This window comes from Streptopelia decaocto (assembly GCF_964273445.1).
Source record: "Streptopelia decaocto genome assembly, chromosome: 7".
NCBI classification, from domain to species: domain Eukaryota; kingdom Metazoa; phylum Chordata; class Aves; order Columbiformes; family Columbidae; genus Streptopelia; species Streptopelia decaocto.
In genome coordinates, this window is record NC_138661.1 from 40003582 (window position 1) to 40018166 (window position 14585).

General features: G+C 41.0%; 1 protein-coding gene across 1 annotated transcript in view; it reads left to right on the forward strand.

Annotated features, from left to right (window-relative positions):
• Nucleotides 1–11154, forward strand: part of LOC309442899 (cytosolic phospholipase A2 epsilon-like) — a gene marked incomplete at both ends in the record, with an annotated part of 35083 nt that extends 23929 nt beyond the window's left edge. The window contains 9 exons of the mRNA XM_082059232.1: nucleotides 478–614; nucleotides 1594–1816; nucleotides 3221–3335; nucleotides 4438–4575; nucleotides 5845–5952; nucleotides 7149–7340; nucleotides 8130–8296; nucleotides 9606–9792; nucleotides 10946–11154. Of these exons, the coding sequence (XP_081915358.1) occupies nucleotides 478–614; nucleotides 1594–1816; nucleotides 3221–3335; nucleotides 4438–4575; nucleotides 5845–5952; nucleotides 7149–7340; nucleotides 8130–8296; nucleotides 9606–9792; nucleotides 10946–11154 (1476 nt within the window). The remainder of the gene's footprint in view (nucleotides 1–477; nucleotides 615–1593; nucleotides 1817–3220; nucleotides 3336–4437; nucleotides 4576–5844; nucleotides 5953–7148; nucleotides 7341–8129; nucleotides 8297–9605; nucleotides 9793–10945) is intronic.
• Between the last annotated feature and the right edge of the window lie 3431 nt (nucleotides 11155–14585).

Consider the following 14585-nt stretch of genomic DNA (forward strand, 5'->3'; position numbering starts at 1 on the left):
TCTTAAAGTAAATATAATTTATTTTGAAGTAATTTCACAATACTGAAGAATAACAGCATTGATGAGAGTAGCTAACAACACTGGCTGTGAATGGAGTGCATTTCTTCATGAGGCTGGTATGTGGATTTTCATACAGTAGTAGTAGATGTGTGAATTAAGAAAAAAGTGGCAAAAGAGTGGGAAATGTAGAGAAAATACATTGTTGCCTGCACAGAAGGGTTTCTTCTTGTTCATCTGTGCCCTGTACATCCTAGAGACAGGCAAGAACCCAGGTTTGGGTTAATCTCCAAAACTATGTTAATGCAAAGGGAAGCAGCAGTTGCAGTCATTGCTAGGTTTTGGAGCCTTGCTTTCTGAAAACAGACCCAAGCTCTAAGATCAGGACCTGGACCTGATGTGGTGACCAGACTCTATTGCAGTCTGGACATTGTGTTGAACGCTGTCAGTGTGAATGTTCCATCCTCTTCTGCCTAACAGGTCCCCGTTGTGGCTATCATCACGACAGGTGGAGGGCTGAAGTCGATGACAGGACTATATGGCAGCCTCATGGGACTCAAGAAATTAAATCTCCTGGACTGTGTAACATACATCAGTGGATTGTCTGGCACCACCTGGTAAGCAAGCTCACTCAGGGGGCTTGACCAGGCCTTTTGAGGGTGACACTGCTGCAGAGAGGAACTTTTGAAAGCAGATGAGATCAGGAGATTTTCTTCAAACATAGAAACAAGCTATTTCTCAGTAATGGGCCATTAAACATCATCTTGATCTGATACACTGTTTTTTTTATTAGCAATTCTTTACCGTGCTTTTCAACTCAACATTTGCAGTAGTTAAATATGTATATGACAATTACACTTGTCAAAAAGATTTCTAAGTAAGTAGTTACTGTGGATGTAAGACTGCCTGTCGCATCACACCTCTTCCTCTCTCCACTGGTGTCCCAGTTGTTGTTCCCAGTAGCTTCTGAAAATGGCTCTGCTTTCTAATGGGTCACACAAAGAAAACTGCAGGACAGTGCACACTTACCCCTCCAACCTGTCAGTTTGGAGAAGGACTGAGTTCTTCTGGGCAGCGTTATTCCCTGCTCACAGCACCTACGAATGCCCAACATCTGATTGCCCCACGTAGGGAAGGCTGGTAAAATAGAGGATGGCATTAAAATAAAGCATAAAGATACCATAGGATTATCACTAAGTGGTACAAAGCCAAGATACAGCAGCTGGTGTGAACTGATTTATGGCAAGCCAAGAAAATTTATTGTAATTTTCTGCTTAATTTGTGCTTCAGAAATGTACCTATGTTCACACCTGGCAATTTTATCTCTTATGCTGCTGCCAGTTCCGTTTGAAAAAAAAAAAAAAAAAAAAATTAAAATAAAAAGTGAAGAACATAAAAAAATACATTATCCTTCACTGCCATCTTTTAAACAGTCATAGACTCTGGAGTGTTCATTCTGCTGAATGGAGCAGCAAAACCAGAGTATGTATGAGCAGAAGTGAATCCCTGAATGTAAACCTCTATCCCCAAAGGCACAAAATTTCAAGACTCTTTGTACTCCATTTGACCTTTTCTGTCTGTGTTATCTTTCTCCAGGACCATGGCCAACTTATACAGAGATGCCTACTGGTCACAGAAGGACCTAGACTCGCATATTGGTGAAGCCCAAAAACAAGCAACCAAATGCAAGATGAGCTGCTTCTCTATGGATCGCATGAAGTACTACAACAAGCAGCTTTGTCACCGGCAAGAAGAGGGATACAGGACATCATTTATAGATCTTTGGGGGCTCATCATTGAGTACTTACTAAATGATGGGGTATGATATATTCCATTTGTTGGACATCCATGTATTTTTCTCTTAGTGAATAGAGAGAAAACTAGCCCATCATTTCAGAGAATGTACCTCAAAACAGAGTGGAGTTCTCCATGTCAAAAAGCTCTCACATTTTTTTATTTACTCTGATAGTCTGCCTAGGAAGAAACACATCCTATATGTTAATAAATAAGGTTGTGGGTGCAGCCATTTCAAATCAAACTGGTATTTAAATTGAAGTGGAAGCAGTCTTGGGCAGTCTGCCTAAAATGCAGATTATGCATGCAAAAAGAGTTCAAGCTGCAAACCAGAGTAATCTCAATGGTGTAAAAACTATACAAAGCACATGTGAAACAGCTAGAGTGCTTGCTGATTTGCATCCACTGGCAGGTAACTTGATCTGCAGCTATGCTGGAGGCAAGTTCATATTTTAGTTTTGCTGAGAAGGACTGTGCAGACAGTCACTGGTTTAAGTAATATTAATATTTACAAGAATAACAAAATTGTTTTTCTGTTATTTAAAGTGTTTCTTACCCCTACAGTACAGCAGTTCACTCCCTCTTTTCTACAGCTGGACCACAGTTCGAGGATTGTGTGCTTTTTGGTACTTGGGAAGTGGGAAGGGAAGAGCAGTTGAGGATCAAACAGAAGTGTGCTACAGTGTGGGCAATCATTCAGCCATTCATTTGGGTTTATTTATTTATTTTCATAAGTAAATATACAGTATTATATACGTGTAAACAGACAATAAATACATACAGAGAGGAATACTACATATTAAACAAAAGTATAAGCTGAATAGCTGCCTCTCTTTTACCCTCAGCTAGATGAGATCCCCCTCAAAATCTAGCCAAGCATCTTCCCCTTTGAACAGTGCTGACAATTGCCACGTAACCATTAACATCTCCCTAATCTGCCAGAACTAGCTGCTCTTAAATTTGTCAGCAGTTCATGAGATTTTATGTTTTTTACAAACCTCTTCAATGAGAATATGCTTTTCCAGAAGAGAAGCTGAGTGGGATGCAAATAATGTGCAGCCATATTCCAGTCCCCTTGCAAGGCCTGGACTGTGAACAGCTCTTCTGTACTGAGAAAGGAAACTTTGTGCTCCTCATCCTAAGGGGCAGCTTCCCCTTACTCCAACTTGCCAGGGCAGTACTTTCTAGTATATACAGACATCTATGCAGGAGTAGTTTTGCCTCTCCTTGCCTCTTTGTGAACTCATGCAGAAAGTTGGGCTGGACCCTGGGAGACTGGTCTGTCACTGGTGGGTGGGTGCGTGGACCTGCTCTGGCATTTCCTGCATGTGGGGGGCAGAGCTGCCTGACTTCTCCAGCACTGGGCCTATTGAATTCACAATGTGTTGTTTCCATCTTTTCTCACATAACTGTTTTTCTTCAAACCCAGAAAGACCCCCACAAACTTTCGGACCAGCAAGAAGCACTGTGTGATGGCCAGAACCCACTGCCGATCTATGTGTCAGTCAACGTCCGGGACAGCTACAGCACCAATGATTTCAAAGGTAAGGATGATGTTTCAGATCCTGTGGGGCTAAAATTGGCAACTGAATTTCTGCGATTTGGTCTTTTTTGCTTGGAAGCATTTGGAGAAAACAGTCCTGGTGTGTCAGTTGCTTTTTGGAGAAATAACCATCACATCCATGCTTTACAATTTTAATACAGGAGCTTATTGAGATCAGGATTTCACTGTCTAGACATACACAGTCAAAATCCTGCCAGAAAGGCCATTTCTGAAATGTTATCTGATACACGTAGAAGAAGAAGTATTGTAATTGTCTGAGAACTAAATACTGCTTTTTCTCAATGCATAGTTTCAACATGAAGAAAGACCACATAGTTATGATAAAGTTAGGCAAAGCATCCAACCTACTCCAAACTGAATCTTTGCTTTGCTCATTGTTTCCGTTAATTTTTTCCATGGGGAGAAGCAGCTGGAGGAGATGAAGAAGTGGAGGAGAAATTCACATAAAAATTTTATGGTTGAGATGAAAAAATGAACCACTTCTGAATGAAAAGGAGATTATGGTCCATGACCTTTCTATCCCAGTCTTTGCTTACTCTGCAGTTGTATCAGATAACTGCACTTCATGTTGAGAGGACATCCAAGAAAGTCAAAGTTCTGCCTTTCTTATATACCACATATAAAGATATAATTAGCCTCTAACAAAAAACTTGTTTCTGAAGAGCTAAGTACATGTCTTTTTACACAACCAAATTCTCAAGGGAAGTCAAATTTACTGTATTGATAATAGTGGAAGTACTTTCACCTACATGTGGCATATGCAAGGGCAGATCAAAACCTTGTGCACACTGGAGAAGCCTGGACTGGTAAGTGCACACAGGGGGTGTAAGAGCTGGAGCTTTGCTGTGATCCCGGAGTGCACCTGGTGCCACAGGCAGCACCACATGAGCAGCATGTCTGGTCCTGCCTCCCCATTGCCAGTGTCCCAGCTCAGCTGCCTGGCCCTGCAGGCAGTTATGGATAAACACAGCTTTGCAAAGGCAAACAGAGGTCAGGTGGGTTCACATCCTCGCTGCCCCTTGTTCCACACCCAGCTGAGAGCCTGGAAGCCTTACGAGTGTCCCCTTGTGCCTGTGTTGCAGAGTGGGTCGAGTTCACCCCCTATGAGGTGGGACTGCTGAAGTATGGCTGCTTCATTCCTACACAGCATTTTGGAAGCGAGTTCTTCATGGGTCGCTTATTAAAAAAGCTCCCTGAATCCCGGATCTGCTACCTTCAAGGTGATGTATTGTGTTGTCCTGATGCTTCAGAACAGGGCAATACTGTTAACTAGAGGGTAGATCTTTCTGGTCTAACACAATGAACACCACTACAATATCACCTGCCAGGAAATGGGAGTGTGTGGTAGTTTGTAGTAGTGGTGAAAAATCCCACAACTATTTTCAGTTTCTTACCACTGTCTCAGTAGTCATAGATGGAATAAATTTCCATAAGTCTTTCATTGTAATGAATGTTTCCCACTTCTTTTGTTATTTTTCTGATTCCTCTCTGACTCCAGTTTATAAGAATTTTGATTGTGCAGAAAACCTGCAGCTGTGCTTTAACTGTGAGGTTTAACTTCAACCCCATGTAGATGATGTCATCTACCAAAGATGTAGGCTGCCCAGGATGAAAAATGAGACCAGAAGCAAAGGGTCTCTGAGTGTCTCTGGTCAGTCCCTGACTTGTACTGATGGGTTGTGTGTAAAAGTAATAATATCCCTTCACCACAGAGTCAGAGTCACTGGCAGGTGAACATAGAGCTGTGCGAGTTCAGATTCAGTCATCTCTTCTTACAGTTGTGCTGTTTAGAAGCTCCATGGCTTCAGTAAACATGCTATAATGTTAAACAGCCTATAAGTCCAAGGAATACCTCTGCTTCTCAGGCTGGTCCTTTTTATCTGGCCCACTAGTTGAAAATTAATGTTCTACATATTGTGTATGCTGTATTGTTTTCTGTGTCCCACTAAAAATTATGAAGTCCATTTATGGTAGACCAATAAGAATACATATTTAAATTTACAACAGCAGATGTAATGGTTGCATTGTGTTTTGTCAACAAAGCCACCAGTGCCCCTGTAGGGAGGCAGAGAGGGACAACCCTGGATGGAGACAAGAGGGCAGCAGGAGCCATTGCATCTGTGAGCCTTTACATGCTGCAGGGTGAGACCTGCTCTTACAAACTGAATGGCTGAACAGCCAGTTCACTCCTCTGATTTACCTGAGCTCTTCTTTTGCTTCTGGAGTGTTTTTTCTCCTTTACCTTTACTTCTCTACCATTCTTCTCTCTCTTTATTGTATACCTGAGCCATGCAGTGGGTGAGGTGCGGAACTGATGGCAGTATGACCCAAGCCAATGCCAGAGAAAGTTAAGGGGAATTTAACAGCCTGGAAGTTTCAAAATATTTAAATTAAGCACATTCAGAAATTAATCCAAGAGATAAAAAGAGAAGGAAACAGGCATTTTTCTTGTTAAAATGTGTCCTTGTGTTCACTAATTCCCTTTGCAGGTATGTGGAGCAGTATATTTTCTGTGAACCTATTACAAATATGGGGCCTGTCCCACAGTTCAGAGGACTTCTGGAAGCGATGGACACAAGACAGAATAGAAGAAGTTGGTGAGAAATTATTAAGTCTTTTATTTATGGTCACTTGGTCTTCTGGATACCTTTTGACATCATCTTGTCAACTGTGTTGACAGCATCATAGGATCCTCCTAAGAGATAGTGACTTCCCCTCCCACCATAAATACTAAGAGGAAGAGGGTAATCAGGAAAATGCTGCTGTAATTACTAGTCTTACTAAAACACTACTGATTAAAAGACTCTGGCCTTAAGAGGAAGCTTTAGAGGGGTCATGCATTTCTCAGGGAGTATGTTGGCATTGTCCATTCTCACTCAACATTACAGAACCAAGAAGCAGTGGTACAGAATAAAGTCCTTTTTACTGCCTGTGCAGATGTGCAGAGAATAAACCTGAATATAAATGGGCTAATCAATATTTCCTGGGTTTTTATTTTATTACTCAGTACAGTAATTACAGCATTGGATTCATCCTGGCACAAAGATAAAAGAAGCCCAGAGGATATTTTCTGAAGCAATATAGAAACCACAGTTTGATTGCTAAATTATTTCATATGATAGTAACTGTAATTACAGACATCCCAAAACCAAAGAACTACATCTGTGCAATCACGGAAACCACCAAGTCTCTTCTGCTGCACCATCAGCCGCTTGATCTGGCAAAGCAGGTTGTCATTTCAAGAAACCACACCTTGTGCCATTTCTACTTTTCACCCACATATGCTGCCATGTAGTCACCCTGGTTTCTAGATATGAATGTATGCCCTAGGTTTTCCTGGGATGTTCTCATTCTACTGATTAAGCATAGCCTCATGTAGCCATAGGTGATTATCAGGTAGAAGCTGTCACTGTTGCAATAGAGTCTGTGGTGCCCTGTTGTTGCCCATCTGACTAGGTCAGAGCATGTGCTTCAGCCCCATTTTCTCCATGCTTGACTCAGTTGCATGATATCTCCCTGTGAGGATATGTAACTTTCTTTCTGATAGGACATTCTCTGAATCGCTTAGTTCCCTTAAATTGTCCCTTTTCCAAGACTAAAGTCTGCTTCTGATGGCCTTCTGTCTTCAGGCCAAAGGTTAAGACCATCCAGCAGCCACTCCTGTCCTTCAGAACAGTTTTGTATGCTTAAGTGAATTATCCCCGAAGAACACCTGAGATCTCCGACACACCAGGACAACCAGAAATGAACATAAATTAACAAACAGTTCACCAATTTTTCTCCCCTCCTCTAGATGAAGACCCGGTGTTGCCTACAAGACCCCACGAACTGAGGACTCGCATGTACACCCCTCCTGGCGCCCTGGCCAGCGCCCTTCGGGGAGCGTTGACTGACCGCTTCTCCGTGGCCCATCACCACAACTTCCTGAAGGGTTACCAGCTGCACAACAACTACCTGGAGAATGAGCACTTCTGTAGATGGAAAGGTAATGGGGACTAATATTTAAAAGGCAGCATTTTCAGGTGGATTTGGGATGGGAAATTTAGGAAAGAACGCTGTAAGGCTTGGGAGGAGGAAAAAAAAATCTCCTGAAAGAACATTTCTTTTCTGAACAGAGAGAAGAGATTAAGACTTCAGTGTTGCCAGGTATTTAAGACTGTTTTTAAAGATAAGCATGTGTTTATGTGCTTTAACTGAGATGTCTGTAGTCCAGGCTGAGAGTGTAGGCTTGCAGCTGACAGAACCGAATTTGAAGTAGCAGAGAGAAGAGTGAACATGGCAAGACTTAATTTGGCAGAACTGTGCCTGTGACTTCAACTGCAACTGGAATATCCCAGAAAATATGACATATAAGAGAAAGCTCGAAAGGAATGGGGGTTTGTAGTCCAAAGAAGAGGGAACTGATGGGGAGGCATAACTCCAAATGAAAAAAGGGATGGGGATATTTTGTTCTCCAAATCAGTGATGGATAAACGATGAAAAAATGATTGAAATAAAGCAAGGCAGATTTAGCTTAAGTATTAGAAATAACTACTGGCATTAATGATTATGACAAGTTACTGTAATATATTGCCTGGAATCTCAACGTAGAAGATTTTTCAGAACAGGAATTTAGCTGGTGTTTTGCAGCTCCTCCCGTACCCATTTGACAATCCAGTGGTGTTGCAATTAAATTAAACCAGGCCTCTGGAATGGTCAGTTCCACCTTTAATTTCCTTTTGCAGTCAAAATTCCTGCTGCTAATTTCTTATTCCAATAAATATTTTCTTTTTAGACACTGTGTTAGACTCACGTCCTAACCAGCTGATGCAAAATCCTGATTATCTGGGCATGATAGACGCTGGATTTTTCGTCAATACCAGCAGTGCACCACTTTTAAGGCCACAGAGGGAAGTGGATGTCTTAATATATTTAAGTTATACTACTGGATCACACACATCGGTGAGGAGGCTCTTGTTACCATGTGTTTTTCTCTGCTTTTGCCTGTAAATGTCTAGCCAGTAGTGTCCAGAACTGCTAGTTATTTCAGCTGTTCATTTCTTAACTACTGCAATCCCCTTTGTTTCTCAATGTAGTTATTAATATTGTTCCTATTTCTTCCTGGAATTTCTCTTGCTGGTTTATGAGCATGTTGAATTATTCAAGAGGACATCAGTATGGTGTCTTCCAGAATGATGGGAAGAGCCTCTTCTGCTTTATGCTGAATCAAGCCGGTTTCAAGACTCTGCACAGGAATATGCATAAAGACAAGGAAACTATTTCTCCTGACTTAAGTTAGAATATAGTGAATAGTTAGGTGGATAATCAGGGGAAGATCATTTCTGCACTGACAAATAAGTCGCTACTAGGAAAATTCAATGACAAGCATGATTATTCAGAAACTCCAGTTTCATGGAGATAAAGTCTATAAGGCCTTGCAGAAAAAAAGTTGGGGTCTTTATATCTCAGAAACTGAGATTAGTTAGAAACTCGGTCTTAAACATCTTGGCCAGCTTAAGTGAAATTATTTTTTGTGAATGAGAACAGCTGTGCTGCTGTTAATAAGACATATGATGCGTGGGGCATGCATGTAATGAAGTTTCATTTCAGCCTCATACATTGTCTAGATTGATTTTATGAAGAAAGGCTGCTGCAATTTTAAGCACTTTGGTAGAAACTGTTTCCTATTTGATAGTGTCTGCTGTTAGATGGTGCAGACTAAATAACACAGTACATAGTAGGACATGATATCGTACTAAACATTTCAGGGAAAAGGTACAGTATAGCCTAGTACTTCAGACTTTCTCAGTAAAATATCAATCTCAATTAACACTGTGCCCTGATGCCTGCACAGACAGAGATGTAATTGCACATTCACTCTTAACTTTCTTATCTCCTGGCTTCCAAGCACATAATAAGATACTTTAAACATTTTCTTGCCGAGGTCCTCTTTACTAATTAATTCTATACAGTACATTTAACACAGGTTGTTTCATTTACTAAACCTACATACTTTACCCTAAAGTTCTGCAAAATACTTCCATGTTTAAAAAAAATGTCCAGGATTAAGTCTCTAACTCTGAAATTGTGTTTGCAGCTTGTGATTAGCATTCTGGTTACTATGTACGGCAATTATGTGTAGAGTAACCCTTGATAAGAAGGAACCCACCCTATGGGTCTGAGTCACTAAACCTTAATACTAGATAACAATTTGGGGGCTTTAAGACAACCAAATTAAATTTCAATGCTGACCATTTCTGTGATATTCCAGGTTCTAGATAAGGCATACAAATACTACTCAGAGCAGAAAATCCCATTCCCTAAAGTTACTTTGACTGAAGAAGATAGGAAAAGTCTAAAGGAGTGCTACATATTCCAAGATCCAGATTTGCCAGGATGTCCCATCGTGATTTTTCTTCCCCTTGTGAATGATACCTTCCAAGAGTACAAAGCACCTGGTAAGTTGCAAGCAGTGGCAAAGCCACTACTACCTACTTCCCTGACTCAGATGGAGCCTTTTTCTCTGCTACTGGCCATCTTTGCTGGCTGGGTTCATGCGAGAGCACTTGAGATAATTACACCTGTTTTCCCCATTCCTGCCAAAGCTAGTGTCTCCATTCATGTCATCTCTGTGGCCCTAAAAAGATAGACACGGCCTTTGTCTTCTGAATGGTGTTTACCTTCTTCTCTCTCCCATTTGCAAAAATAATGTGTTGCTAGCTAATTGTAAAAGATTACTTCCTGAGAAAAGTATAGCTCACACAGATTATTTTCCCCTACATCTGTTGTCTAGGGATTTCATTCTACACTGGAGGAGACATAGTTTCATGTATGAATGGTGTATGAACTTCTAAACTTCTAAGCATCATGGTGGGGGAGCAAGAACCTGGCTTTCAGGCTGAATCCTGCAATGTCAAGATTGGTGTGTCTGATTTTGGTACAGCACCAGCCTGGGGGTCATTTTTCTCACTCTGCTGTGGTTGGGGACTGTCGTTCTTTTTCTGCCCTGACCATCTGCTCCATATTCTCCTCCTTTACTGCCACTTACTAGGATGCATTTTGTTTGCTCCTTGGTAGCAGGGAGGTAAAGTCCAAAGTTCTGCTTCTGCAGATTTAGGAGACACAAGCAATGCAAAGACAGGTGGATCCTGATGGCGGGCCCCCTGACACTGCAATCAGGATTGCAGGAACTGGAAGTCTCTGTATGTTTCTGTTATTCCTTTCTCCCTTAAATGCTATTCTGTTACTAGCAACTCCTCTCTCTCAGCTGGGGTTTGTAGAGGTCCTGCAGTGCACTGGTCGTGCCTCGTGGAGTGCGCCTTCAGAGTGATATCCTCAACTAATCCATGGCTTTAATGAGATGGTTGTTCATGAGTAAGCTGTAGATTATTATTCCAATGCTGTCCCTCACTTCTCCCTTCTGCCCTCATCACTTCAGGCACAAAATGTTCTTTTAGCGAGCAGTGGCAATACACAACCTGCATTATCAGCTCATTTAAACCCTGTGATTTCTCTCCCGGCAGAAAGTTCCCCTTTTTAGGCTACTGTGGGCAGCTTGTCACTGACTGAGACAAACACCATGTCACAGCAGCAAATTCTCTTTCTCTCCAGGTGTCAAGCGCTGCTGCTCCGAGATGGAGGGAGGACAACTTGACTTGACCAGTAGTTTTTCACCCTACAGCATGTTCTCGGTCAGGTACACAGATGAGAATTTCCACCGACTGCTGAACCTCAGTGAATACAACATCCTGAACAACTCCCAGACGATTATGCAGGCCTTGCAGATAGCGATGCAAAGGAGAAGGCAAAACATGTGCTAATCTCCCGTCCACCTACCCCTATATTTTCAGAGGAGTTTTTCATGCTCTAGGACACAGAAGGGACATAACTTTTTGAACACTGTCCATTCTGCACTATAGAAAGAAACTACCCCAGGTGGCTCAGTGGTTTGCCTTTTTGTTTTGGTGCTGTTTCTATTCCCAATAAGTGGCATCTATAGGCAAAAACATTGCCTGGGAATTTTTTATACATGCTTTGTCTCTATTTAAGGTTGTCTGTAGAATGCTCCTTACCTAAAATCCTTGTTACATTTAAAAAATAGTGTTATTTTAAGCCTAACTTATTATAATGGATGACATATAGGAAAATAATTTTTTACCACCAGAGTGCTACAGTAATACAACCAAGCCAGCACACCTACAGGCTGTAAGAAGGGAGTATAAACTTCTGCTTCCTACAATTCTTCTTTGTGGAACACAAGGTGCATCCAGCACTAGAAAATGAAGAAAACCTGAGATACGGCTGGAAGCTGGTATGGGATCCCTGAGTCAACTCTGCTTTGCAAGTGTCCTGAACAGCAGCTGCAGGGGTCAGGAATGCTATAGGGACAAATGTGTGCACACAGCCAGCCCTGTGAATCGTGTCCATCTCTTGGGCTGTGAATGAATCATACATAAATGAGAAGAAGCAACTTAGGAGGAAGTAGCGTAAGATTTTTCACATATAAAATCTTTTCCAGCAAAATGTGGAATTTGGGCACATCAAAATTTCCTGCGGGCTTATGTCAGTTTTGATTGTTCTGTGTTGATAGCATATATAAAAAGTCAACATTTTATTTTGAAGCTTTCAAAATAAATCACCCTGGGATTTTTTTCCCAGTTAAGGTTCTTTTCATATTTAACTTTCTTTCTTCAATTAAAAAGTGCTTAAAATGAAAATACTTTAATTCCACTAGAGAATGAAAACTTTGTTCTTTTACTAAATGCAGTTTGTTTAAACAGTTTGAGACATGCTCAGAAACAAAAATGCTTATTTCTTTAGTTCTGCCTGTTCAAACCGTGCAAATAAACAGGAGTGAGTTGGTAGCCCGCAACAATCAATAGTGTCTTAAAACACTCTGAACAGACCCTCAATGAGATCTAGCACAAATCCACCAATAATATTTGTTATGGCTTTGCATTTTTAAACTTTCTTTGTATTCCTTTTATGGGAAGTTTCTTTTCTGAACTGTGGAAAGGGCTGAGGATGAGCTGTAAAAATTATAAATCCATAAGTCAAACTGAAAATACACATTTTATTAATGAGTTTTGTGTCCTAGTGGCAACTAAGAAAATTTTGAACAAAGAGTCTACTCAGTGAAAAAAAAATATTAACTAGATGTCATTACTTGAGGCTAAAAGAAACCAGTAAAAATACTTGGGTAAGTTGAGACATTTCATGTTAATGTTTTACAAAACATCTTTGATTTGAAACTTAGCTTCTTTTTAATAGACTGCCTACCTCGTCATCTTAGGGAACTCAACCTGAAAATAACAGGTTTCATTTACAATCAAATAACGTGTTTGGCTTGTTGCAAAATACTCAGAGGATTTTCATTTTGGCAAGAAAAAATGACAAATTATCTTTACAAATTGGCTCACAATTACTTTGCCAACACTTTCGTCATTTAAGATGTCAAACCAAACCTTACTTTTCTTTTGCAGCCTCATGTTGCAAAACCAAAGATCAGAGCATAAATATTATTGAAAACCCTCTAGGTTTTGAATGAATACACACTTCTGCTGTTGGTTTTTGGGTTTGTTTTGTTTTGTTTTGTTTTTTATGTTAGTTTCACTAGTTGTAATCAGAAATATGGTGCTACGTGCTCTGCATGTAACTGTGGGAATTGCCTCCATTTGAACGCAAAATCTCTCATAGGACAAACTAAACACAGTTTTTGTCTGTATACTCATGCTACCTCCAGCTCTGAAGAAATGTTATTTACATGCAAATATTTCATGTATACAATACTGGACAATAAAGGCTTGTTCACAAAATTAGACTTCTGACTTGCTCCACATATTCAGACATTTCAGTAATATGCTCCAGGTTCACAGTGTGTTCCTTGTTCCAGGAAAACAAAACTGTTGTTATCTCTGCAAAGAACATAAAAGCATACCAAATATTTGCTGTGAGCATTATGGATAAAGGAATGTCTTGGAGCTGAATTGCAGGGCTACAAAACAACCCACAGTCTCTCCCTCCCGCAGGGCCTGTCTCTGATGTGGATTGCAAATTTTATTCATGAAAATGAGAGCTTTTTGGCCACTGGCACTGTGGGAGTGACAGTTTCAGAGCCCCAGTCCTGGTAGACAGTCTGGTTTATAGTTTTGCCCTCCAAGGAGATGTTGAAATAAAGCACTGCCTTTGACTGCAACTTAAAGATGCTAATGGTGCCAAGGGTTTTCTGTGATGTGATGAAAAACACATTTCGTTGAGCTACGTAATTACAACTGGTACATGGAGGAAACATGCCATGTGGGCAGACAAAACCCTTCACAGTGTGGTGAAGTAACATATCCTATAGCAAAACTCTATTCTACCAAGTTGACAGTTAATATTATTTTGCATGGGAATGTGCAAAGAGGAACTGTGTTGACTGGTAACAGTATTTAAACAGTAAGCTCAAGAACGCTCAGGGAATGGGTAGGTTCTTGCTTGTAGACAATATGCCAGGGGAGAATACAAGCCAAAGGGCTCCCTTCCCCTAGCCATTTTGATCTGTTATGAGCTGCTGAACAGTCTGTGACAGTGCTTTTTAATCCTGTTCCAATGAGTTGGGAGCCATGCCAGTTCCCATGGCACAGGGGTCAGCTGGGTACTCATGGGGGCAGGTTCAGGTGTCCTGCCATGCTGGTGGTTTCGCACGTGGCTGAGGATGGAGCGTGTGGTCATTGCTGAGTTTTGCCTCTGGCTGGCAGGGTTTACTGGCTCTGACACGGGTGCTTAAAAGCAGCTAGATTACAGCCAAAGTCTATCTGAGCTGCAAAGTGGTGCAGAAGTATTCATGGGGGTGGAGCTAAGCTAAGGAAATTCATTGCTTCAGGACTCTTCATCTAAACAAAAATAATAAAGACAAGCCATAGGAAAGAAGGGGAGAAAAATACAATGACTTGAGGAGTCACTTAGCCCTGCTGAACCAAGACTGAGTAGATATAAATCACCCTATGAATGTGTCTGCACTGCACACCTAGGCCTGGGATTACAGGGACATATGGTACAGAAGCCCTTGAACTGGCTTTTCAAGAACCAGTTTAGTCTGACAGCAATAACGTTGTCTCTCTTTTTTTCCATTAACTGTTTTATCCTACCTGTTTGCTGTCACAGATAACCTAAATCCAATTAATGTACTGTTGCTGCATCTTATTGCAGAGTGTATATTTCTGTAGGCTTTGAGGTCTTGCTAAGTGGAAAGTCCAGTGTTCAAAGAAAA